A 26,159-nucleotide genomic window follows, 5' to 3' on the forward strand; every position below is an offset into this window, starting at 1 on the left:
TGGTAAATAATAGGAGGGGAGGGGGAGGGACCAGCCCACCCGCGTAGCAGCCCCATTACTGAGCCCCCCTTCCACTAGGGAATGTTCGATACAGGTCGCAGATTTCGCGTGCCTTCCCCTACCCGTGGGCTCACCCCACTGGGTTCACCGCCTCACGTGTGGGTACGTCATCCCAGTGCCACCTTGGTACAAGTGGAAGGAAAGCATAACCGCCAACAAGCCAGCCGGGCGTGGGGCATCCGGTCCCCCAAGAGATTCACCGGATAAATAAACTACAAAGTCATCAAATTTTACCGCCAAATAAACCCCGGGAAAAAAAAAAAATTAATAGGTGCTACAAGAAGTCTTCACATACCAAGTTCATTAAATATTTCTAACCACTGGAATCTAAACAAACAAAAAAAAGATAGTGAAAGTCATTTTTTCTACTCCTCTCTCTAGCTTCTGTTTTTTTTTCCTCTCTCTCCTTGTTTTACTTTCATACTCTCTCTTTCCTTCCACCAATTTAGATAATAATATTATTTTGCATCACCATGAAACTCTATATATGAGTGAGGACCAACACTCTTCAATTGCTGCCTCAAGAGTAAAGTCTATTTTCAATAATATTTTTTGATTGTGATAATTTTTTAGACCTCTAAGAGTTTAGAATCATCCTGGGGTGATTCTCAAACCATGTTACTGTTGATTTGTAGGAGAATGTGTGGTGGACTATGATCCAAAGTTGACTTTATGAGCTTACTCGACAGTTTAAAACTTTACCATAATCAGTCCAGAGAATTTTGGTACTAAAAACCCTCTGATTTGATATCAAGTTACTTTATCAATTCACCTCGAATGGCATCAATTGAAATTTGGACAAGGAAGATATGGATAATATGCCAAAGAAGTGATACTATTGCTTAAACTACCAAATTTGCGGACACTAGTAGTAGCACCAGATGCATCTAATGGTTCAAACGAAACTATCAAGTCCATAGAAAGAAAAATATTTTAGTGGAGGAAACTCACTTTACCATGAATTAGGTACCATCAAAATTTTTAAAACAACTACTTCTAAATATAGAATTTGTTGGGAATAGTCTTCTTGATATAGCACAAGGAATCCCTACTATTTGATATATGCCTTGGTCCTTATTGCATCAAGATATATGACAAACCCACGAAGGAATATGGTAAATGGTCAAACACCAACAAGGTTGAAGAAAAAGCATCATATGGCAGCATTGAGAGCTGTACTAGAACAAACCTAAAGGTCCATACCTCATCATTTGTACGAAGCATTCTTAACACACCAATAATATGTTATCGCATGCTAGAAAACTAATCCACGAGTCCAAGTGCTTAAATTTTGTGACAAAAATATTTCTTTGTTTGATTAGATTAACTTGCAATCAATCAAGGAATCTAGTGCAAATTAGTCTCAAAGATGAGTTTAACATTGTCATTGCAGATGGAGTTTGAGTTTCAAACTTCTTCAATGCATCGATATCTGTAATCAAGTAAAATTTCTAGCTCATACTAAATCACCAACATCAGAGCTTGAATAAGGAAGATATGGCTGAAAACAAAATTGATGCTAATGTTTCCATTTTTGGCAATAAAGACTAGGGTGTTGGTGTGAAACCAACAACAGTGCTCTACAATCAATTGCGATTATTGTTAGTTTGAAATTTGCTACTTTACAAGTCCTATTTAGCCTAGGAGTAAACTCATGCACCCTATTAGCCATCAATATAGGTTCTAATGGCGACATAAGTGCATCAAATGGTCCAGAGTTCTATAAGCTTCTTTAAGGTATGAGATTGCTTATAGAAGGTCACTTTTTTTTAGTGGTATGAGGTTGTGTTGTCGATTCAATTAGTGAGAAGAAAGGATTTCTTTTCTTTCATTCATGTTGCCCCCTTATGCAGCCTAAAAGAGAGGGTGAATTGGATTTTTTAAAATTTTAAACTATAAGTACAGTGGAAAGATAACTTACTAATGTGTATGTGATGTAAAATGAGAGATATGAGCAATAAGTAAGGTGATAAACAAAATAAAGAAAGAACGCAATCAAAGCACCACAAATACAAAAGATTTATAGTGGTTGGGTGCCAAACCAAGTATCTACATCCACTCTCCAAGTCCCCTACTTGAAAACTTCACAAACGATTACAATGTCAGATACCACCGGCCAAACACCCTAGCTCTCCAAGCTAGTCACTTATTTTCTGGATACGAGCAAGCCTTACACACACTCCATTTCAAGGTACGGATCAACCTCTCTAAGTTTCAACTCAACTGAATCTTGTCCCACGAAGACAATGAAATACAACATAACAATGATTAATATACAATGTCTACAATTAAAGCTCCTTAGTGAGAAGAAATAAATCAATTAAAAGCCCTTTTGAAATGATGGAAGAAATCTCTTAATGTCCACTCCAACTGGAAATGCTTAATGAATGCTCTTGAAGTGGTTGGTGAAGTTGGATTGAATGCTTCTCACCCAATGAATGCTTTTCTTGCTTTGAATGCTCTTTTCGCTAATTCTTCTTGAGTTTTTCTCTTATTTTTCATCTTTTGGAGGCCTATTTATGAAGAGAAGCTGCTGAAAAGTGATTACTAGCTGTTGAAGACAGTTGGAGAAAGGTTGAGCTCATTTAATGCACTTCATTCTCGTTGGAAAACTAGCCGTTACAACCTGCAAGTACAGAGAGGTCGACCTCTGGTCTAGGGGTCGACCTCTAGATGGAACCTAGAGGAAACTTGAAACACCATCCCTCTGTTTTTTGCTTGTGGCACATCAGGGACCGACTTAAAGGTCGACGCTTGGTCCGGCGGTCCACCTTAAGGTCCACACCTAGTCTGTGCCAAGCGTGCCACTCATCTCCAGCATGTTGGAGTCGACCTGCAGATCAACATTATTAGATGTATGCCCTAAAAGCCAATCTGCCTGATACATTATTTATTCTGAAACATAATTTTGTACTTGAGTTTGTTATTATTTAATAATATTGGGCATCTTTTTCATTCATGTTGTGTATGTGTCCATGAATCGTCTAAGAAATTAATAAGATGATGATAGATATTCTCAAGAGTTGAGAATTTGAACCATGTGTCATTGATAATTAATTCCTAAATGCTTCTGATCGATGAATCATCACGAGGACGGTGATTGATCTGATGAGATTAGTGCACAGATTGCTTTTCTTTTGGATGGACGAGTCTCGAGTCCACAGTGTAGGGACACTGAAGTGATAGTGCAGGTGCTTGTTAGAGAACAAGAGTACCGAGCGTGACCAAAGCAAGAAGTCACTTGGATGTCTATCCACTCGTCAGTGACTTACTTGATGTTGCAATGGTATGACTGATCTTTCGACCTGTGGTGCCTCAGCTATTCACAATGAGGTTGCTGTAGTTTGACTGCACATATACATGGTCTCTAGCCATATGGGTTCTTGTAGTGCAGATTGGCTGCAGTAGGTTCACTGTAGGAGTAGGGTATGCACCTATATAAAATCTATCGATCTTGATAGATAAAGAGTAGTCCTATGTGATTTATGAGATTGAGTTCGTAAGATCTCGGCCAGGGCAGTATGTACAGTGGAAAAAGAGTTTTCCACTCTCGAACTAAAGTCGAAAAAATCTTAACATATGACAAACAATGGGGTTTGACAGATTATCCATGACATCCGTCTCGTAGGGATCTACGATAGAAGGACTATATCATACAATAGTTGTACCTAGAAGTTTATCTATTTCATTCTGCTGGATTACCACTATATGCTGCTAGGTGTCACTGGTGGATGGTGAGACTCACAGAAATTATCTTGATGGTCAATGATCCTTGTTGAGATGAGTTGGAATTGTTCCAACCCATTGAAAGGAGTTTTCAATGATATTGTGATAGGGATAACAATATATCTCACTACCAGACAGAATAAAAACTATGGGATCACACACATTAGAGGTTTTGATCGATCTAATGGTTAGATTGTGATTTGGAATCACAATAAATCATGATTATCAATTTGATTGATAATTGGTTTAACCCACTAAGAGTTAGTGAGTTGAAGAAGGAATAATTGCAATTGGATTGTAATTTGATTGAATCAATTTGACTTAATTAAATTGGGCTTGACCTTATTAGATAAGGTTTAAGAGTCCTATTTGCAGTAGGACTCCTAGAGTCCTAATTAGATTAGGACTGCAAATTATAAGAGTCCTACTTGGAGTAGGGCTCCTAGAGTTCTAATTAGATTAGGACTTGGGAATCTTAATGGATGTAGAATCCTAATTGCAATAGGACTCCTTATTAGATAAGGATGAAGAATCCAAATTGCAATAGGACTCCTTATTAGATAAGGATTAAGAATCCAACTTTTGGCGAGAGCAGTCCATCCCCGATATTCGTCGTGGAGTGCACCCGGGTATAGGCAGCAGAGATCATTCATGCAGGCTTAACACATGAGCCTTTAAGAGCTCGGGGCACCTGGGGCCCCCACTCTACTGAGGTAGCACCTCACACGGTGTTTTTCACCTAGGAGCCCCCACCCATGAGCTTCTTTAAGGTCAACTTTGATGGTTTTGTGCTGGATGCGGCAGGAGAGGAGGTGCTGAATTTGTCATTAGGGGCCCGAACTTTAGGGTAGTGGCTACTGGTGCATGCCAGATCTTCGATACCTCAGTTCTCTGGAGTAAAGTTGCAGGCGACTTGGGCTGGCCTAAGCCATGCATTGCGAGAGCTATAGGCCAGCTCAATTATATTGGAAGGCGACTAGACCACCGTGATCAGCTGGATCCAAGGTGGCTCGAGTGGCGGTGGAGAGGGACACCCTCTGCTTCGAGATATTTGGGCAATAATGAGTGACAGGGTGGCCTTTCAAGCTAACCATGTATTCAGAGAGGCCAACAGGCAGCGGACTAGGTGGCTTCTTATGTAGCCTGCTACTCTAGGGGCACCCTGTGGGTTGGGGAGGTGTAGTTGCCTAAAGCACTCCGAGATTTGTTGTTTTCTAATTTTATTGGATGTATCCGTGCTCGTAATGTATAAAATAACTATTTTTAGTAAAGAAGTAAAAATAAAAGAGATGGAGCTCGATGAGACCTATACATTTTTTCTACTCACAATAATCATTAGAGAATCACGCTCATAATGGATGAAAAGAGCCCAAAATGAATACGACCCACAATAGACACGGCTCCAACAGAGTGAACAGGGCCGAATATGGCTCAAAAGGTATACGATCTATAATAGACACAACCCAACAGGATGAACAGGGCCCGAACTCGGCCCACGATGGATGCGGCCCAACAGAATGAATAGGGCCTGTTATGGGGGAATTGAGCCGCCATGCCCCACGTGATCGGCACGCGTATCCAGGAAAGCTACAGCTGCCCTATGATCCAGCACTCCGACCCCGAGTCGGACCTCCTCGGCTCCGCAGCCCGACGCCGGGTCGGCTGCCCTATGATCCAGCACTCCGACTCCGAGTCGGACCTCCTCGGCTCCGCAGCCCGACCCCGGGTCGGCTGCCCTATGATCCAGCACTCCGACCCCGAGTCGGACCTCCTCGGCTTCGCAGCCCGACCCCGGGTCGGCTGCCCTATGATCCAGCATTCCGACCCCGAGTCGGAGATCTTTTGATAACGACAGGCTATTCTCCAGAGGCACGCCGCGGCCTCCTGCTCCACTACTCCCTGCAACGGCTGTACCCGATGCTGCCCACGATCTCCTGTATCAACCGTACAAAGCGGAGCTCCACTACGCCCTGCCATGACCGTACCCAGCGCTGCTCCACGACGCCCCGTAACGGCCATGTCAGTGGCCATTCTATCGTGCCCCACGACGACAAACCCCCCTGAGAGACCTCCCAGCCAGGTATATATGCGGCTGGGGGGAGAAGGGGGGGGTAAGCAATACCTCCCAGAGCACTCTCTCCCACTTGTGATTATCATCTCTCCTCCTCCAATCTCCTCTGACTTGACCGTCGGAGGGCCATCACCACCCTGGTGGTGGTGCAAGGCTTGTTTGCAGGTTCCTTGGCGGAAGGTGGAGCGCAACCAGCACCAACCAAGACAACTCAGGCGGAACCCCGTTCACACCGTCGTGTCAATCGTTCTCGGTTTGGACCACCAGCAACAGTTGGCGCTAGAGGAAGGGTCGAATCTCAGAACGATCGTAATGGCACGGCGAGGTGGTCGCGGAGCTTCCAATGCTTCCGGTCGCGGAGCCTCTCGCGCCTCTGGCCGGGAGGCTGCTGCGTCCCCAACACACTCTCAGCAGCATTCCACCGCTTCTCCTCCCATTCAGACGGTCGAACCTGCTCAGTTCGACCAGCTAGCCCAGCAGGTTCGCACCCTCGCGGAGGCAGTGCAGAATCTGCAGGGTGTGATCTCTCGGGTGCCGCAGCGGGCTCAGGAGCCGCTGCTCCCCGAGCACTCGCCTCTTCCTCACAACCCGCGCTCCTTCCTCTCCCATGGAGAGGAGCGCCGGCGCGGGGAGGATTCTCGAGTGCGGTCCATTCTGCCAGGACCTTCTCATCGGAGCTGCGCGGGGTACGAGAGGCGGACCCGGGCGCGTTCTCAGACACCCCAGTCCTTGAGGGGCCCGCACTCCGGTCGGTCCCCCTCGCGCCGCTCCTTGTCTCCCACCCACCGGTCGCGCTCCCTGGACCGGCGGGTGGACGATCTCCACAGACAGCTCCAGGTCCTGAAGGGCCACTCCAAAGATCCCTTCGCCGACTTGGAAATCTCCTCCCAGCCGGCGCTTGCCTCAAGGATCCTGCGAACCCTAAACCCGCCGGGGTTCAAAATGCCGGCGATCGAACCCTACGACGGGGCGGCGGACCCACGGGACCACGTGGAGAGTTTCAGGACTCTTATGCTCCTCCATGGAGCATCGGATCCTCTCCTCTGCAAGGCCTTCCCGGCGACCCTCCGCGGCCCGGCAAGGGCGTGGTTCGCCGGCCTGGAGGCTAATTCCATCCAGTCCTTCCACCAGTTCACCCGTCTCTTCATCAGCCATTTCGCCGTCAGTAGCCGGCGAAGACTGGTCTCCGACTCCCTCTTCGATGTCCGGCAGAACGAGGGAGAGAGCCTGCGGGATTATCTCACCCGCTTCAACAAGGCAACACTGGAGGTCCGGAATTTGAGCCAGGAGGTGGCTCTCTCAGCCCTGAAGCGAGGCTTCCGGAAGGGCAGACTCACCTTCTCCCTGGACAAACGCCTGCCGCGGAGCTTCCCGGAGCTGTTGTCTCGGGCAAACCAGTATGCAGACGCCGAGGAGGCAGCCTCCCACCGGAACAAGGAGGCCGCCGAGGCCCCTCTAAAGCCCGGGAAGAAAAGGCGAAAAGAGGCACCCCAGAGGAGGAGCCCGACGCCTCAACGCCGGCGCAGAAGCCCGTCACCAGCAAGGAACCACGGCGCCACACGCCCTCGTTCTCCGCACCGACGCTTCAACCGGTACACCCCACTCCTGGCCCCCCGGGCCCAGATCCTCATGGAGGTCAAGGGGCGGGAGGACCTCCCGGTCCCGAGGCAGATGAAGAAGATCCCTGGGAGGAAGCCTTCTCGGGCGTACTGTGAGTACCACCGAGACCACGGCCACGATACCGAAGACTGCTTCCAGCTTCGGGACGAGATCGAGGCTCTCATTCGCCGAGGGCGTCTCGGTCGATATGTAAACGACCGACGTCCCCCCGCAGACCCGCGTCCAGCCGACCCGGCCCCTCAGGAGCCTCGGGAGCAGAATCGACCCGTTGCGGGAGTGATCCACACCATCACTGGGGGCTGCTCTCGGCCCGTGAGGAACGCAGGGGGCTCGGCGGAAGTATCAGGAGTGGCCGTCGCGAAGAGGCAGCGGGTCGGAAATGTAATCACTTTTTGTGATGAAGATGTAAAGGGGGTTCAGACTCCCCACGATGACGCCATGGTGATCTCTCTCACTATGGCGGACTATGATGTAAGGCGTGTTCTTGTGGATAGTGGAAGCTCAGCTGATATTTTGTATTACGAGGCCTTCCAAAAGATGGGCTTTTCCCGACAATTGTTGCACAAAACATCCACCCCCCTCATAGGATTCACTGGAGACGCTATCTCGGCCGAAGGTGTCATCGAGCTGCCTGTGACTGCGGGCATTGCACCCGCAGAAGCCACGGTGCGGCTCGGGTTCTTGGTCGTCCGTGTCCCCTCGGCCTACAACGCTATCCTCGGACGACCCGGACTGAACGCCCTTCGCGCGGTGGTTTCTACCTACCATTTGCTCATGCGGTTCCCCACAGCGGCCGGGATTGGAGAGGTCCGAGGTGACCAGCCGACCGCACGGCAGTGTTTCCTAGCAACTCTCAAAGGGAAGAAGCCCATGGAGGCCCTAAGCGTCGAGTCACTTGACGCCAGAGACGAAGTGGCCTTGCGGCACGGGGAGCCGGCCGAGGGCGTAATCGAAGTTCCCCTCGAAGAAGGCCGCCCGGACCGCACGGTCCGGGTCGGTGCCAACCTCGACTTGGAAGCTCGGCTCCGGTTAGTGGAATTCCTCCGAGCCAATGCAGATGTGTTTGCCTGGTCGGCGGCCGATGTACCTGGGATCGACCCGGAGGTCGTTTCTCACGCCCTCAACGTCGACCCGACCCACCGACCAGTAAAGCAAAAGAAGAGACACTGTGCCCCGGATCGGATCCGGGTGGTCGACCAGGAGGTAGACAAACTCTTGGAGGCAGGTTTCATAAGAGAGGTGAGCTACCCCGAGTGGCTGGCAAACGTCGTACTTGTCCGGAAGGCGAGCGGGAAGTGGAGGATGTGCGTCGACTACACCGACCTGAACAAGGCGTGCCCCAAGGATAGCTTTCCGCTTCCACGGATAGACCAACTGGTCGACGCGACTTCCGGATATCAGCTACTGTCTTTTATGGACGCCTTCTCCGGCTACAACCAAATAATGATGGCTCCACAGGACGAGGAGAAAACTGCCTTCATAACAGACCGGGGGCTGTACTGTTACAAGGTAATGCCCTTCGGTCTGAAGAACGCTGGCGCCACTTACCAGCGCCTCGTCAATAAAATCTTCAAGGAGCAGATCGGCCGGAATATGGAGGTGTACGTGGACGATATGCTGGTAAAAAGCCGCCATGCAGACCAGCACATTGCAGATCTGGAGGAGACTTTCACCACCTTGCGAAAGTTTCGCATGAAGCTAAACCCAGCGAAGTGCGCTTTTGGTGCTTCGGCCGGGAGGTTCCTCGGTTTCATTGTCAACCAGCGCGGGATCGAGGCCAACCCGGACAAGATCAAAGCCATCCAAGATATGTCCCCTCCGACCAAAGTGAAGGAGGTTCAGGAGCTCGCTGGAAGGGTCGCCGCGCTCGGACGATTTGTGGCAAAGTCGGCCGAACGCTGCCAACCATTCTTCAAGGTGTTGAAGCGCCCAAAAGACTTCCTCTGGACGGCCGAATGTCATGCGGCGTTCGACCAGCTCAAGGAGTACATGGCGTCTCCTCCCCTGCTGTCCAAGCCGCAAGAGGGGGAGATGCTCTACCTTTACCTGGCGGTCTCCCCAACCGCAGTCAGCGCAGTACTGGTTCGGGAAGAGGCAAGACTTCAGAAGCCTGTATACTACATCAGCCGAGTCCTCCGGGATGCCGAGACGCGGTACACGAAGGCTGAGAAGATCGCCTTCGCGCTGCTGACTGCGACCAGGAGGCTTCGCCCCTATTTCCAGGCTCATTCTGTCACCCTTTTGACCGATCAACCACTGCGGCAGATTCTCAGCAATCCAGAGAATGCGGGACGGCTGGTGAAGTGGGCAGTAGAACTTGGTGAGTTCGACATCCGCTACCAGCCCCGACCAGCCATCAAGGCCCAGGTGCTCGCGGACTTTCTCGCTGAGTGCACTGTGCAGGAGGCGGAACCTAAGCCGCCGGAGACACCCAGCCTCGATCTCCCGATCTGGACGCTCCACATTGACGGGTCGTCGAACCCTGAAGGTGGAGGGGCTGGGCTGGTCCTCACCAATCCCGATGGAGTGATAGCCGAGTATGCCTTGAGGTTCGGATTTCCAGTGACCAACAATGAGGCGGAGTACGAGGCCCTAGTCGCGGGACTCAAACTCGCCAGGGAGCTCGGCATCCGGCGTCTGAAAGTCTTCACCGACTCCCAGCTGGTGGTCGGGTAGGTTCGAGGGGAGTTCGAGGCGCGGAGCCCGACCATGCAGAGCTACGTCCGGAAGGTGCAAACACTCATTCCCGACCTCGGCAGTGTTGACATTCAGCAGGTCCCGAGGAGCGAAAATGCCAGGGCCGACAGGTTGTCCCGCCTAGTGGACGCAGACGCGCACAACTTGTCGAGGGCAATCTACCTGGAGACCCTGGATGCCCCGAGCATTGACGGGGCTGGAGCGGTGATGGCAATTGATCCGGAGCCGTCTTGGATGGACCCGCTCGTCGCCTACCTCGCCGAAGGAATCCTCCCTGAAGACGAAGATCAGGCCCGGCGGCTTGTAAAGAAGTCCGCCCACTACGTACTTTATGAAGGGAGGCTGTATCGGACCTCGTTTACCGCCCCCCTCTTAAGGTGCCTCCGCCCCGCGGAAGCGGCCTACGCCCTCGGCGAAGTCCACGAAGGCATCTGCGGATCGCACTTGGGGGCTAGGTCCTTGGCGCATAAGATCATGAGGCAAGGCTACTATTGGCCGACCTTGTTGGAGGACTCGAAGGACCACGTGCGGAAATGCGACGCCTGCCAGCGCCACGCCAACGTCCAGAGAGTCCCCTCTGTCCCCTTGGCGCCAATCACCGCGCCCTGGCCCTTCGCACAGTGGGGAATGGATATCCTCGGACCATTCCCCGTCGCTTCGGCCCAGCGGAAATTTTTGATTGTCGCCATCGACTACTTCACCAAGTGGGTGGAGGCAGAGCCACTGGCCACCATCACGGAGGCACAAGTCCGGAAGTTCGTGAAGAAGAACATCATTGTCCGATTTGGAGTACCTCGGGTCCTCATCTCGGATAACGGTCGACAGTTTGATAACAAGCACTTCCGGGACTTCTGCGAGGAATTCGGGATCGAGCATCGGTTCACATCCGTGTCGCATCCCCAAACCAACGGCGAGGCCGAGGTCACAAATCGGACAATCCTCCAAGGTATCAAAGCGCGGATCGGCCGGACGGGGCAAGCTTGGGTCGAGGAACTCGAGAATGTCCTTTGGGCGTATCGGACCACACAACGGACTCCTACTGGAGAGACGCCTTTCAGCCTAACCTATGGCACGGAAGCCGTTGCCCCCGTGGAGCTCGGACTCCCCTCGCCTCGGGTGGCCGCGCACCGACCCGAGGCCAATTCAGAGCAACTCCGAGGGAACTTGGATCTCTTGGAAGAGGCAAGGGAAATGGCTCAGGTACGGATGGCAATGTATCAGCAGAGGGTGGCCCGATATTACAACTCCAAAGTCCGACCGAAGCTTTTCAGAATTGGAGATCTGGTGCTGAGGCGAGCTAAGGCATCTCAACCTACGGAAGGTGGGAAGCTAGCGCCAAATTGGGAAGGCCCGTATAAAGTTCGTTGGGTAAACCGACCTGGCTCCTACCAGTTGGAAGCCCTAGATGGCCGAGAAATTCCAAGGGGCTGGAATTCCGCTAACCTGCGGATGTATTACCAGTAGAACAACAAGGCCAGAAAGACAATTTAAAAAGGTGCAATACTTTTCATTTCAATAATTTCTGGTTACAGTGGCGTGCTCGTGTGATTACAAGGAATTCCCAGAGGGGAATTAGGGAGTAAAGAAAGTAAAGAAGAGGTGGGGACCCAAACCCTCAACCCAGGGCGGCTGCAGTCCCACCAGAAGTGGGTGCTTCTAACCGGAGGCGCCATCCAGCACCTCACCAAAAAGAGGAGGAGCCGCCGCAGAAGAAGCTCCCGCTGCCCCCAGGGGAACGCCGCCTCCAAAGGATATTCCCATCTTCCCCAGTGGTAGGGAAGAGAAGGGATTCGAGGGGGAAGAGTATATGGAGGCGCGGTCCCGGATTGAGCGTCCGGCGCAGAGCTCAACCGGGAGGCTGAACTTCAAGGAGGGGAGATGTGATCCCGGATGAAACGCCTAGAGCGGAGTTCCGCCGGGGAGACCCTCCTTGTTGATCCCAGATGAAACGGCTAGTTGGCTGAAGTTGTAAGGGGAGCGCCTCCCCTTTCCTTCGACAGGAGTCTCTCAGTCATATGCCAAGGAGGAGGTCCGCGATCCATGGCAACCTGCAGCTCCGGCTTGGCAAATTCCATCGTACCTGCACCTGTATTTATAGCCAAGCTGCGGCCCCCTGGTAGTTCCGATACGGGTGGCTCCAATAAATGCAGGCGCACTGAATCCGGAGCCGTTCCGGCTCCCGAGGCGTATCTCCCCGCGATTTCCTAAGCGTCATTCTCCTTAAATCGCATTCTTTGTGCAGGACGATCCGGGTGACGTATACCCCTAGGTCCACGTGTCTCCGCTCGCGCCCAGGCCGCATCCTCCTCGAAGAACCCGCGTATCGCGGCCGCTCAGCTAACACTCCTCACCAGCAGCAACTGGCGATCCGATTTCCCAGGTAACGCATTAATTAGCGTTTAATACCCTTCTCGTGTTCCCCCCAGGCAACGCTTGGAGGAGAGGAGAAACACGGTCGCGGCTGGGCACAGAGAAACCCCGATGGGCGGCGAGCGACAAGTGGCCGACCAACGAGTGGAATGTCCCGAGGCTCGGCCCTCGGATGCCTGGCTAACCCGATGATCATCCCGGGAGCAGACTAGCCGGAAGCCCCGACCGGTCGCCTCGGCTTGCGCCAGCCTAGGCCGACCAACGAGTGGAATCTCCCGAGGCTCGGCCCTCGGATGCCTGGCTAACCCGATGATCATCCCGGGAGCAGACTAGCCGGAAGCCCCGACCGGTCGCCTCGGCTTGCGCCAGCCTAGGCCGACCAACGAGTGGAATCTCCCGAGGCTCGGCCCTCGGATGCCTGGCTAACCCGATGATCATCCCGGGAGCAGACTAGCCGGAAGCCCCGACCGGTCGCCTCGGCTTGCGCCAGCCTTGGCCGACCAACGAGCGGAATTTCCCTGAGGCTTGACAACCCTCAGATGCCTGGCTAACCCGATGATCATCCCGGGAGCAGACTAGCCGGAAGCCCCGACCGGTCGCCTCGGCTTGCGCCAGCCTTGGCCGACCAACGAGCGGAATTTCCCTGAGGCTTGACAACCCTCAGATGCCTGGCTAACCCGATGATCATCCCGGGAGCAGACTAGCCGGAAGCCCCGACCGGTCGCCTCGGCTTGCGCCAGCCTTGGCCGACCAACGAGCGGAATTTCCCTGAGGCTTGACAACCCTCAGATGCCTGGCTAACCCGATGATCATCCCGGGAGCAGACTAGCCGGAAGCCCCGACCGGTCGCCTCGGCTTGCGCCAGCCTAGGCCGACCAATGAGTGGAATCTCCCGAGGCTCGGCCCTCGGATGCCTGGCTAACCCGATGATCATCCCGGGAGCAGACTAGCCGGAAGCCCCGACCGGTCGCCTCGGCTTGCGCCAGCCTAGGCCGACCAACGAGTGGAATCTCCCGAGGCTCGGCCCTCGGATGCCTGGCTAACCCGATGATCATCCCGGGAGCAGACTAGCCAGAAGCCCCGACCGGTCGCCTCGGCTTGCGCCAGCCTTGGCCGACCAACGAGCGGAATTTCCCTGAGGCTTGACAACCCTCAGATGCCTGGCTAACCCGATGATCATCCCGGGAGCAGACTAGCCGGAAGCCCCGACCGGTCGCCTCGGCTTGCGCCAGCCTAGGCCGACCAACGAGTGGAATCTCCCGAGGCTCGGCCCTCGGATGCCTGGCTAACCCGATGATCATCCCGGGAGCAGACTAGCCGGAAGCCCCGACCGGTCGCCTCGGCTTGCGCCAGCCTAGGCCGACCAACGAGTGGAATCTCCCGAGGCTCGGCCCTCGGATGCCTGGCTAACCCGATGATCATCCCGGGAGCAGACTAGCCGGAAGCCCCGACCGGTCGCCTCGGCTTGCGCCAGCCTAGGCCGACCAACGAGTGGAATCTCCCGAGGCTCGGCCCTCGGATGCCTGGCTAACCCGATGATCATCCCGGGAGCAGACTAGCCGGAAGCCCCGACCGGTCGCCTCGGCTTGCGCCAGCCTTGGCAGACCAACGGGCGGAATTTCCTTGAGGCTTGACAACCCTCAGATGCCTGGCTAACCCGATGATCATTCCGGGAGCAGACTAGCCGGAAGCCCCGACCGGTCGCCTCGGCTTGCGCCAGCCTAGGCCGACCAACGAGTGGAATCTCCCGAGGCTCGGCCCTCGGATGCCTGGCTAACCCGATGATCATCCCGGGAGCAGACTAGCCGGAAGCCCCGACCGGTCGCTTCGGCTTGCGCCAGCCTTGGCCGACCAGCGAGCGGAAGAATTGCCTGAGGCCTAACCCTCGGATGCCTGGCTCAGCGCCGGAAGAGTTTCCTGAGGCCTAACCCTCGGATGCCTGGCTTTAGCGCCGGAAGAATTTCCTGAGGCCTAACCCTCGGATGCCTGGCCTAGCGCCGGAAGAGTTTCCTGAGGCCTAACCCTCGGATGCCTGGCCTAGCGCCGGAAGAGTTTCCTGAGGCCTAACCCTCGGATGCCTGGCTTAGCGCCGGAAGAGTTCCTGAGGCCTAACCCTCGGATGCCTGGCGTACCGGCGGCCGGAAGAGTTTCCTGAGGCCTAACCCTCGGATGCCTGGCCTAGCGCCGGAAGAGTTTCCTGAGGCCTAACCCTCGGATGCCTGGCTCAGCGCCGGAAGAGTTTCCTGAGGCCTAACCCTCGGATGCCTGGCTTAGCGCCGGAAGAATTTCCTGAGGCCTAACCCTCGGATGCCTGGCTTAGCGCCGGAAGAATTTCCTGAGGCCTAACCCTCGGATGCCTGGCTTAGCGCCGGAAGAGTTTCCTGAGGTTTAACCCTCGGATGCCTGGCTTAGCGCCGGAAGAATTTCTTGAGGACTAACCCTCGGATGCCTGGCCTAGCGCCGGAAGAGTTGCCTGAGGCCTAACCCTCGGATGCCTGGCTCAGCGCCGGAAGAGTTTCCTGAGGCCTAACCCTCGGATGCCTGGCTTAGCGCCGGAAGAATTTCCTGAGGCCTAACCCTCGGATGCCTGGCTTAGCGCCGGAAGAGTTTCCTGAGGCCTAACCCTCGGATGCCTGGCCTAGCGCCGGAAGAGTTTCCTGAGGCCTAACCCTCGGATGCCTGGCTCAGCGCCGGAAGAGTTTCCTGAGGCCTAACCCTCGGATGCCTGGCTTAGCGCCGGAAGAATTTCCTGAGGCCTAACCCTCGGATGCCTGGCTTAGCGCCGGAAGAATTTCCTGAGGCCTAACCCTCGGATGCCTGGCTTAGCGCCGGAAGAGTTTCCTGAGGTTTAACCCTCGGATGCCTGGCCTAGCGCCGGAAGAACTTCGAGAATCAAAAGTCAGCAAGAAGCAACCAAGAGCTAAAAAAAAAAAAAAAAAGAGGACGAGGGCGAGATGAAGAAATATTCAACGTGCATTAATTTTCAGGGCCGAGGCCCATACAATTAGGCAAAACGCCGACATACAAAAATAAAAAAGACAATGAAAGGTACAAGAGGTCAGCTTGGAGGAACTCCCGGGTCGGGAACGCCGGGCTCGTCCGCGGGAGGTAGGGAAGCAGCAGGAGAACCAGCAGGCGATGGCGCCGGAGAGGAGTCCAGGAGGGAGATCTCGCTCAGGTCAACTTCGGGATACTTAGCCGACACCCTTGCCAGGCCCTCCTCGAAGCCCAAGGTGAAGGCTTCGGCCCCCGCGTCCGACGCGTCATGGACAAACTCGTCAGACTGGCGATAGGTCCGCACTGCCTCCGACATATCATGGGCGAACTCGGCGGACTGGCGATAAGCCTCTACCGCCTGACGCCCGATTTCCGCCCTCTTCTCGGCCAGCTCCGCCTCAGCTCGCTCCATAATCTGAGCCTTGGCCTCCAAGACCTTCGCCACAATCCGGCCTTCGGCCTCAGAGGAGACCCTCAGCAGATCAGCCTGAGCCTCTTTATGCTTCGCCTCGGTAGCAACCCGAGCGGCCTCGGCTTCCTTCAGGCGCGAACGGAGCTCTTGGACGTCCGTGCATGACTTCTCCAGGGCCGACTCCAGTTCGCCTAGTTTGGCTTCAAAAGAGCGGATTCGGTCGCAGGCGTTGTCGGCAGACCGCTGGGCCTTCTCCCACCGCTCTCGATAGTCCGCGATCTTCCGGGACTGCTTTTCAGCCCGTTCCTCCGCCTTCTTGACCCTGCTTTCGAGGCCCGAGGCGGCTTTGAGTTGCTCCCGAGCCTCTGACAGTTGCTCCTCCAGGGCGGCGAAGCCGAGTGCCCGCTCTTCGGCCTCCCGGAGCCTCGCCTCGAGGTCCCCGGTCGTCCTGCCTGCCGCAGCCCGGCCTCCCTCTTCCATTGCTTTCAGCCGGTCCTCGGCCTTCGCCAAAAGCCCCGCCTGTTCCTTGTAGCACTCCTCCAGACGGATCATGTACTGGGCGAGCTAAGAAATAGGAAAAATAAGGGAGTCAGGCGGAGAACAACAGAGCCAATAAATGGTGAAAGACGGCCAGAAGAACACTCACCGACATGAGACAGACGCAGCTGGCGGCCCCAACGTCAGAGACATCCAACTCCCGGACCCGCCGACGGTCCTTCTCCAGCAACACTGTTTCGATGAGATTTCGGGCGCCATCGGTAGTGAAGGCAGACCCCGATTTCTCCCCGGAGCCGGATGGTGGTTCTGCAGCCTTACCCTTATCCATCGCCTGGGGAAGAGTCCGGCTGATCGCGCTCGGGGCGGGGGTCGCCCCAGGAATTGATAGGGTCCCGCTCGGCCGGGGCCTCGGCGCGTCCCTCCTTGAGTCATCAGGAGCCGACCGAGTCGAAGGCCGGGTCGGGGACCGATCACGTCCGACCCGTCCGTCTTGAGCAGGCTCAGGTGGCACCTCCGGAGTAGCGGCAACCTTACCACCGGAGGGCTGATACAGCGTCAGCTGCCGGTCGGTGCCCACGACATCTCCCTGACCGGTGGGCCCGGACTCGTCGGTCGGCATCGGAGGTATCTCCTTACGGGACTTCTTCGCCGGTGGGGCCCCGCTCGGAAGAGCTCGTTTCCTCCTCCGGACTGCTTCCAGCAGGGACGCCCTACCAACAGCCTTCGACTTCACCGACCGCATGACGTCGTCGACCTCTGCAAGAAGGACGGGATGGTCAGGGACTGAGAAACCGAAAGGAAGAAGGAACGAAAGAGAAGAAAAGAGCTAAAGAAACGATGGCGGACTCACGGTCGGTGGGGACCGAGCTCAAACCGACGTTCACCAAGGTATCCTCAGAAATAAGGCGGCCCACCGGGGGAAGCTGGCCCTCGGCGACCAACCCCTTCAAGGCGGCGACGCCCTCGGATTCCTCCCTCGACAACTTCGACAGGCCAATTGGGGACTTCACCGGCGTCCCCCAGATTGCCCTGATTTCCCAGGAGGGGTCTGCATCAACGAAAAAAGAAGCGCTCCTTCCAGTGGTGAATGGAGGTAGGACCCTCCTTGACAAGGCCGCACCCTCGCCGCGCTGCGAAGCACCACCACCCTTTGTCCTGGGGGTGGCCGCTCAGGCCGTAGAGCTCCCAGAAAACGTTCAAGGTGGCGGGAATCGCATGCAAGCGACAGAGAACCTGGAAGACCGTCAGAGCACGCCACGAGTTCGGCACCAGTTGCGTCGGTGCCATTCCTAAACCCCGGAGCACCTGTAAGACTAGGTCTGAAGGGGGAAAGCGGAACCCGGCCTGGAGGATGCCCTCATTGATGGCGATCTTCCCTCGAGGAGGATGAGACATCCTCTCCTCAGGCCCTGGGAGCGTGACATTGCAGGCCTCGGGAAGGTGGTACCGAGCCACAAATCCGTCTAAGTCCTCGGCGACCAGTTTTGACTTGATGCTATCTGCTCCCACTTCGCCCATCCCTAATGGCCAATCTACGGTCAGGACGGGGTCAAGAAGGAGGGAAAGGCCGGAACGACTGGGGTGCACTAGTACAAAAAGAAAAAGTATGAAGAGCTCAAAGTGGAAGAGTGGGAAACTCACTTGAAGAGGAGGAAGAACGGCTCCGAGAGCGTCAAAGGAAAAGCAAGCGAACGTTTCGGCGGCAACAATGGTAGCGCAAAGGAGAAACTCGAAAATGTCCGTAAAGAAGAAGACGGACGGGGGAGGGCCCCCGATTAAATAGGCGAGAGGGAAAGTGACACCTCGATGACGCCAGAAGACGCCTGGCCGCCGAAGGGTCGCTCGCACCCCAAAGGCGAATCGACACCATTAAGGAAGGATGTCCGCCGAAATCCTCAGGTTGCCAGGTCAGCAGCAACCGCCATACGCCATAAAGAAGGCGGGAAGCTTGAAGCGCGCGCGCCTCTCCGAAGGATGGCGGCAATCTCGAAACATCACTCCCTTCACCTGTTCCCCTTCTGGTTCCAGGCTCGGAAGTGGGGGGCTACTGTTATGGGGGAATTGAGCCGCCATGCCCCACGTGATCGGCACGCGTATCCAGGAAAGCTACAGCTGCCCTATGATCCAGCACTCCGACCCCGAGTCGGACCTCCTCGGCTCCGCAGCCCGACCCCGGGTCGGCTGCCCTATGATCCAGCACTCCGACTCCGAGTCGGACCTCCTCGGCTCCGCAGCCCGACCCCGGGTCGGCTGCCCTATGATCCAGCACTCCGACCCCGAGTCGGACCTCCTCGGCTTCGCAGCCCGACCCCGGGTCGGCTGCCCTATGATCCAGCATTCCGACCCCGAGTCGGAGATCTTTTGATAACGACAGGCTATTCTCCAGAGGCACGCCGCGGCCTCCTGCTCCACTACTCCCTGCAACGGCTGTACCCGATGCTGCCCACGATCTCCTGTATCAACCGTACAAAGCGGAGCTCCACTACGCCCTGCCATGACCGTACCCAGCGCTGCTCCACGACGCCCCGTAACGGCCATGTCAGTGGCCATTCTATCGTGCCCCACGACGACAAACCCCCCTGAGAGACCTCCCAGCCAGGTATATATGCGGCTGGGGGGAGAAGGGGGGGGGTAAGCAATACCTCCCAGAGCACTCTCTCCCACTTGTGATTATCATCTCTCCTCCTCCAATCTCCTCTGACTTGACCGTCGGAGGGCCATCACCACCCTGGTGGTGGTGCAAGGCTTGTTTGCAGGTTCCTTGGCGGAAGGTGGAGCGCAACCAGCACCAACCAAGACAACTCAGGCGGAACCCCGTTCACACCGTCGTGTCAATCGTTCTCGGTTTGGACCACCAGCAACAGGGCCCAATTGGGCCCAAAAGATATACGACCAACAATAGACACGACCCAGCAGAATGAACAAGGCTCGAACTTGGCTCACGATGGACGCGGCCTAACAAGGCCAAAAAGGTATACGACCCACAATAGACACGGCCTAACAGGATAACAGGGCCCGAACTCGGCCCACAATGGTCACTGCCCAACATGATGAACATGGCCCGAGCTCGGCCTACAATGGACACGGCCCAACAGGGCCCAAATTTGGCCCAAAATGACTAAATTGGGCCCAGTATGGGCACGGCCCAATAGAGCCCAAAATGAATGAACTAGGCCCAAATTTGAACATGGCCCAAAATTGTATGGTCTAAAAGGGATGAACACAGCCCAAAATTGGATGAATTCGACCCAACTAAATGAGCACAGCCTAATATGACCTAAATGGATAACAGAGAGTTCTTCAGCTCACTAAGAAAATAAGGAGGAAAGAGGAAAAGAAGAGAAGTAGCAGAAGAGAGAAGAGAGGAGAGGATCCGGTGGCGGCCGGCCTAGGTGGCCAACGGCCAGCCGTCAACGGCAGTAGCAGCCGACAGCTATTGTGGCGATCAGTGAGAAGAAGAAAATCGAGGGTGTCCTCAGTTTGGGGCCTATCTTGAGCGTGGTCTTACAATGTCGATCAATTATTTGGTCTACCTAACAAAACTTTAGCTTTGGTTAAAAGAAAAAAAAAAGGAACAAAAACAAAAATTATATATATAGAACCCATTCGGTATTATTTTTTTTATTTATGCATTTTTTATAAACCGAAGAAGGAAAATAAATTACATTGCTCTTTTGTTTGTTGAAATTATTTGTAAAATCTTTGAATTTTTTTTTTTTGGAGAAAAAAATTCTTCAAAGCTTGGGATAACAAAGATTGATTACTTTCAGAAGAGAATGAAAATAAAAGCATGGGATATCAGAAATTTTGCTCAATTGCTATTTTCAACACCAACCTCCACATAGTTTTCACCAATTTGTAGAGGAACAGAAACACAAAAGCCCCATTGATGCCAAATAGGCCTACGCTTTTTGCAGATAATGCTCGGCAGGTGAAACAGATGAGAAGAACCAATAAAAAGACAGAAGGATCATGAGCCAAAGACCCTCACAGATGTGTTACTTCTCAGGCCTACAAATAAAGTTCTGATTGCATCCATCTCGGTAGCCACTTCTTGCATCTCCATCCGTCCATTTGGTGCTTCCTTGGAACACAAAAGGCCAACATCAATCATGGAGACCAAGCATTCCACTATTCCTTCTCTGGCTATGGTTTCACTTGGACTGTCAGCTTCCATGCTTAACAGTATGCTAGGATCCACAATCTCCATTACTCTTTCAGGGTACCCCATCTCAACAAAATTACGAAGCGACTGGCCATCCTTAAACATATCATCAGTAGGCCTCTTTCCTGTGAGCAATTCTAACAGTAGAATCCCGTAACTGTACACATCTCCATGCGTAGAAACCTTGGCACCCATCCCATACTCTGAAGTTGATAGAAACATATTTTAAGCATAGATATCTCATATTTATCAGAAAAATAAAATGAAAAGCAGAAGTACGTGAAGTCAGGAATTTTTACCTGGAGCTATGTATCCTATCGACCCTTTCAATGCAATCGAGTTTGTTGGATCTTGAGTTGATAAGGTATTGTTACCTTGGAGGAACCTTGCCAATCCAAAGTCACCCAGGTGAGCACATTTTTGATCGTCGAGAAGAATATTGCTTGGCTTCACATCGCAATGAACAATTGGAGTCTTCCCATGGTGATGATGAAGATATTCCAATGCTGAGGCGACATCAATGGCTATGTCCAACCTTTCCGCAAGGCTTAAATGCCTGGACTCACAGTTGTCGGCTACCCTGGGATGTAACCACTCTTCTAGGCTCCCATTAGACACGAAATCGAAGACAAGAGCTTTGAAATCATTTCCAAAGTGATCAACGCTCGAACATGTAGTAATGATCTTGATGAGATTCCGATGTCGGATGTTTCTCAAGGCTTCGCATTCAGCTAGATAGCTCTTTAAAGCTCCACTCTGCTGAAGGTTGAGCACCTTCACAGCAACAACTTTGTCGTAGGCATCTAGAATTCCTTTATACACAGAACCGAAACTCCCAACCCCAATTAGATTGACGGAAGAAAACCCACCAGTTGCTTTGCGCAGGTCAGTATAAGAAACCATTCTATTTTGATCCTTTGATGAAGACTCAGATGGGGATCTCTTTCTTGGGCATTTCTTCCAACAGAGAATGCCTAATAGGAAAATTATCAAAGTAGGAGCTGCAGCGACAATTATGAATAATATTTTGAGTGATCTTCTTTTGTTGGAGCATAAAGGAAGTTGTAACTTTGGATCACCCCCACAAAGCTTTTCATTGCCTTCAAGAAAAACTTCACTCGTATTTGTAAAGATACCCTCTTCTGGTACTGGACCCTCTAAATCATTGAAAGATAGATTGAGATAGTAAAGAGTTCTAATATCCGTGAAGAATTCTGGGATTTGGCCAGACAGTTTGTTGCATGAAAGATCAAGCCGTTGGATACTTTTCAAACTGCTCAAGTGCAAAGGAATGATTCCCTCAAAGAAGTTGCCTTCCATGGAAAGGTAATTCAAGGTCACACAATCACCAAGAGCACTGGGAATTTTTCCAGATAGCTTGTTTTCAGAAACATCAAGCTGAGTTATAAGTTTCAACTTGCCCACATCAGGCGGAAGGGATCCAACCAGAGAATTATGGGACAGATCAAGAGACTTTGTAAGAGAAGGAATCCTAAAAACCTCATGCGGTATAGTGCCACTAAGCTGGTTATAGGAGAGGTCCAGCTCGTCTAAGTACATATAGTTTATGAAGCTTTTTGGAATGTTTCCTTGCAAATAATTGCCTCTCAAATTCAATAATTCTAGATGAGTGAGGTTGCCAAGTGAGGCTGGAATGGGCCCTGAAAGTCTATTTCCAGATAAAGTTAGTTGGCCCAGGTTACGGAGCTTTCCAATTGTTCCAGGAATGTTGCCGGTAAGAATGTTATAACTGAGATCAAGTTTCTGTAATCCCTCGAGGTTCTCGAGCTCTTCAGGGATCGACCCTGACATCGGAAGCTCCGACAACAATAGCCGTTCTAGTTTTGTAGTGAGGTTGCAAACGGAGCTGGGAAAGGTGCCTGCAAGAAAATTATGGGACAGGTCCAAGAACTCAATATTTGTACAGTTGGTTAGAGAATTAAGGAATTTCCAATCATTGGCATCCCTTGCCTCGAGCAAGTTGTATCCCAAATTTACGCGAGATAGATTCTGAAGCTGTCCAAGATTCGAAGGCACTCGCCCGCTGAATTTGTTGCCATTAAAATCAAGTATTTGAAGGTGAGAAGCATTGGATAGAGAGGGAGGAATAGGTCCTTCCAGTTGGCTCCCCGCCACGCAAAGGTATCGGAGTCCAGGGAGAGTGCGGCCTAAGTTGGGTGGAAGTGTTCCTATGAACTGGTTCAACCCCAAACTCAAAGACTGGATGGATGAGAGATTGTACAGAGAAAAGGGAACCATACCTGATAAGTTGTTGCTCGACACGTCAAAATATTCCAAGCTGGTTTTGTGGAAAAGACTCTCAGGAATTTCCCCCTCCAAACTGTTTGATCCTAGGGATAGAAAGATAAGATTCGAGCAGTTACCAAGGGAAGGTGGTATCGGTCCATGGAGATTGTTTCGACTGAGGAGGAGATAGGTGAGGGTGGAAATGTTCCCTAAACAAGGAGGAATGGTTCCTGTAAGGCTGTTGTTTAAAAGCATGACACTGGTGAGGGAAGAGCTCCCCCCTATCCCAGCTGGAATGCCACCAGAGAAACTGTTACTGCCAAGGTTTAGCCATGAGAGCTTTGGAAGAGAGACGATCTTGTCAGGGATCTCTCCAGTCAAGAGGTTTAATTCGAGAGAAATGATGCGGAGGTCAGAACACCGGGAAAGGCCGGGGGGAAGCCACCCACTTAGCATGTTATAGCTTAAGCTAATGTTTTGGAGGCTGGAACAATTGGATAAAGAGGCTGGAATCTCTCCTTCAAAATCATTGTAGCTCAGATCAAGATGCTTAAGGCGAGACAGGCGGCCAAGCTCAGGCGGGATGGAGCCATTTAGGTGATTGCCTGCAAGGTGGAGCTTCTTGAGGAAGGTAAGGTTGGCCAAAGAGGGGGATAAGGGACCTCTCAGGTTCATCATGTCGAGCTCCAAGGCTGTGACTCTATCGGGGTGCCGGCGGCCGCCACAAATCACGCCGTGCCAGTTGCAGAAATGGAGAGTTGGGTTGTTCCACGAGGACAAGGAGTTGTTGGGATCTGATAGCAGGGACTTGAAAGAGAGGAGAGCAAGCACCTCTCTAGTGGAGGTTGAGTTGGATCCTGAGATGCCGACGAGGGAGGATTGGTGTGTTAAGGTGGGCACGCAGACGACGAGGATGCTAGCTAGTAAGAAAGGAATCAAACTACGAGAAAGAGAGCTTGGGAACTCCATTGATTAGAATTTCTAGAGGACAGATGAATGCATGCATTGCTTCTGCAGATCTAAACCGCCTTCACTTATACTGGCAGTAGATCCCAGTTCCGTTGCTTTCAAATTCGTGGAACAGCTCTCTCTCTCTCTCTCTCTCTATGGGGTGGCCTTGTCAAGGTGACGTTTTTGACTCAATCCTGACTTTTACGGATGCCATAAAAGTGTTGTCTTTCATGTGCATTTGTTTCCAATATATGTTATTATTTCCATTTAAATGTGTTCATTCATTTCAGTATGGAAGCTTAATAGTCAAGACCAAAATACGCAGGGTACATTTATGGAAAATGTGAAGAAAAAAAACAAAAATAAGTATAAAACGTTCCAAGTAATAAAATTTTAATTTTTAAATTTTTTTTGGCATGAATATCCTCCTAAATATCAAATTTTGCATAAATATCCTTCCAAAATTGATATTTGCATGTATGCCCTCATAAAACACTTGTTTTGCTATTCTACCCTTTTTATCCTTCTTTTTGCATATGTACCCACGCCATCTAACGACGTTAAAAAATTAATGGTTTTCAAATTAAAATGACTAAAGTATTCTTAATGGGTAGATGTGCTCAAAAAAAACATTTATAAGGTGATCGCGGTGGAGGACAAAAAAGTAATTTCAAAAATTTATTTTTTAATTCAAATAATATATGGTTTTTATTAACAGTGTTAGAAGAACTATTATATTAATGGTATTTGTGCAAAAACAGTGTTTTATGAGGATACAGAAATAAATATAAATTTTAAGAGGGTATTCACGCAAATTTAAATTTTTAGAAGGGTATTCATGCAAAAAACTCTTTTAAATAATGAAATGAAGGTAGGGCTACAAGCAGGTTGAGTAGAACCAAAAATAGGGACAATCCAAATCCAAAATATATTTAATCATATCAAAAGATTAAGCACAAACCTAATCCGATACCCTTTATGTTGGATCAATCAAATTTAATATCAATATTTCCAAGCCACTGGATTTTTCAAGTCAAAATAATCAAAACACAAATCATAATAAACATATATAAGTTGATTACCTAATTATAATATAAATAATAATTATCCAATAAACTAATATCAAGCAATATGTAAATGTTATCTAAAATAAATTCTATATATTGAATTTGATTGATAACTAGGCATGATTATAATCAACAATATAAACTATTAAAAGTTATATGATGAGAAGTAGATTAGTTCCTATAGCCAGGTAGGGTTGTGAAATATATAGCATGCTAATTTTGAATCAGTTTGGTTGGTTCTGTTTTGGGTTGAGAATTTTAAAGATTCAAATCCAGTCTAAATCTAAAACAAGTCATATTTTTGAATCCTAGTCTAATCCAAATGACTTAAGTTTGAGTTGTCGGCACTTTTTAGAGTCCTATAAGCGTCGGTAATTTTTGTACTGGCGCTTACAAAATTGTCATGAAAGCGTCAGGCAGGTGGGGATGGAATTTTTTTTTCTTGACTCTATGTCGACGCTTTTAAGCACTACTTGGTTTGGAGTTGACCGATGCTTAAAAGCGTCGGCCAATTTAGGACTCGGCCGACGCTAATTAAACGCGTTGGCCCAAGCTAGGGCCTTTGCCGATGCTTTAAAGCATCGGCAAAGGCGAGCCGTGCCGCGCCAGTGAGGCCAGCTATGTCGTGCTGGTTTGGTTATTTGATTACAAAAACTTTTCATTCAAAATATTCATATTATCATATTTGATTACATTGTAATTCGAAAATATTAAAAACATACATATCAAATTTCTAAATAAACAATCTACGATGTATCAGGGGTCGAGGGCATCATCATCTCTACGAGTGAATAAAGTAGTAGCAACCTACAAGAAAAAAAAAAGATACTTTAGAAAGTAAGAATACGAAAATCATTAAACTCGTACAAAAATATATTATAATTACATAAAATATTCAAATAGATTTAGTTATTTACCGAAAGGGTAAATCTCTGCAATAAAGATGAAATCTGGTCAAGCTAATCCTGTAAAGATTGTATCTTCAACTCATGACTCTACTTCAACTCCGTAATATCGGTCCTATGACTCTGCCTTATCTCCTCTATCCATGTCTCATATCTCTACTTTATCCATGCTATCTCTATCTTCAGACTACAAACCTCTGCATTGCTACTATCTTGTTTGGCATCTTAGATATATTAGCTCGCTGCAAACTGTTGGGAACCCGCCCATGCCGTAGAAAATTAAAAATTTTAGATGCAGCGGAAGTGGCATGCGCAGGATCGACGTTCATCTCATGAATGTCATTCAAAAATCGTTCGTAGATAGATTAGGATT

At 51.2% G+C, this 26,159-nt stretch overlaps 1 protein-coding gene across 1 annotated transcript; it reads right to left on the reverse strand.

Annotated features, from left to right (window-relative positions):
• Window positions 1-20,247: 20,247 nt before the first annotated feature.
• On the reverse strand, window positions 20,248-23,999 carry LOC103699132 (receptor kinase-like protein Xa21). Its single transcript, XM_017841030.3, has 2 exons — window positions 20,916-23,999; window positions 20,248-20,819 (listed from the first exon to the last, which is right to left on the reverse strand). The coding sequence occupies exons 1-2, from the start codon at window positions 23,830-23,832 to the stop codon at window positions 20,422-20,424; spliced, it is 3,315 nt and encodes a 1,104-aa protein (XP_017696519.2). The 5' UTR covers window positions 23,833-23,999; the 3' UTR covers window positions 20,248-20,421.
• Between the last annotated feature and the right edge of the window lie 2,160 nt (window positions 24,000-26,159).

Source organism: Phoenix dactylifera, unplaced genomic scaffold (genome assembly GCF_009389715.1).
Source record: "Phoenix dactylifera cultivar Barhee BC4 unplaced genomic scaffold, palm_55x_up_171113_PBpolish2nd_filt_p 000527F, whole genome shotgun sequence".
Lineage (NCBI taxonomy): Eukaryota > Viridiplantae > Streptophyta > Magnoliopsida > Arecales > Arecaceae > Phoenix > Phoenix dactylifera.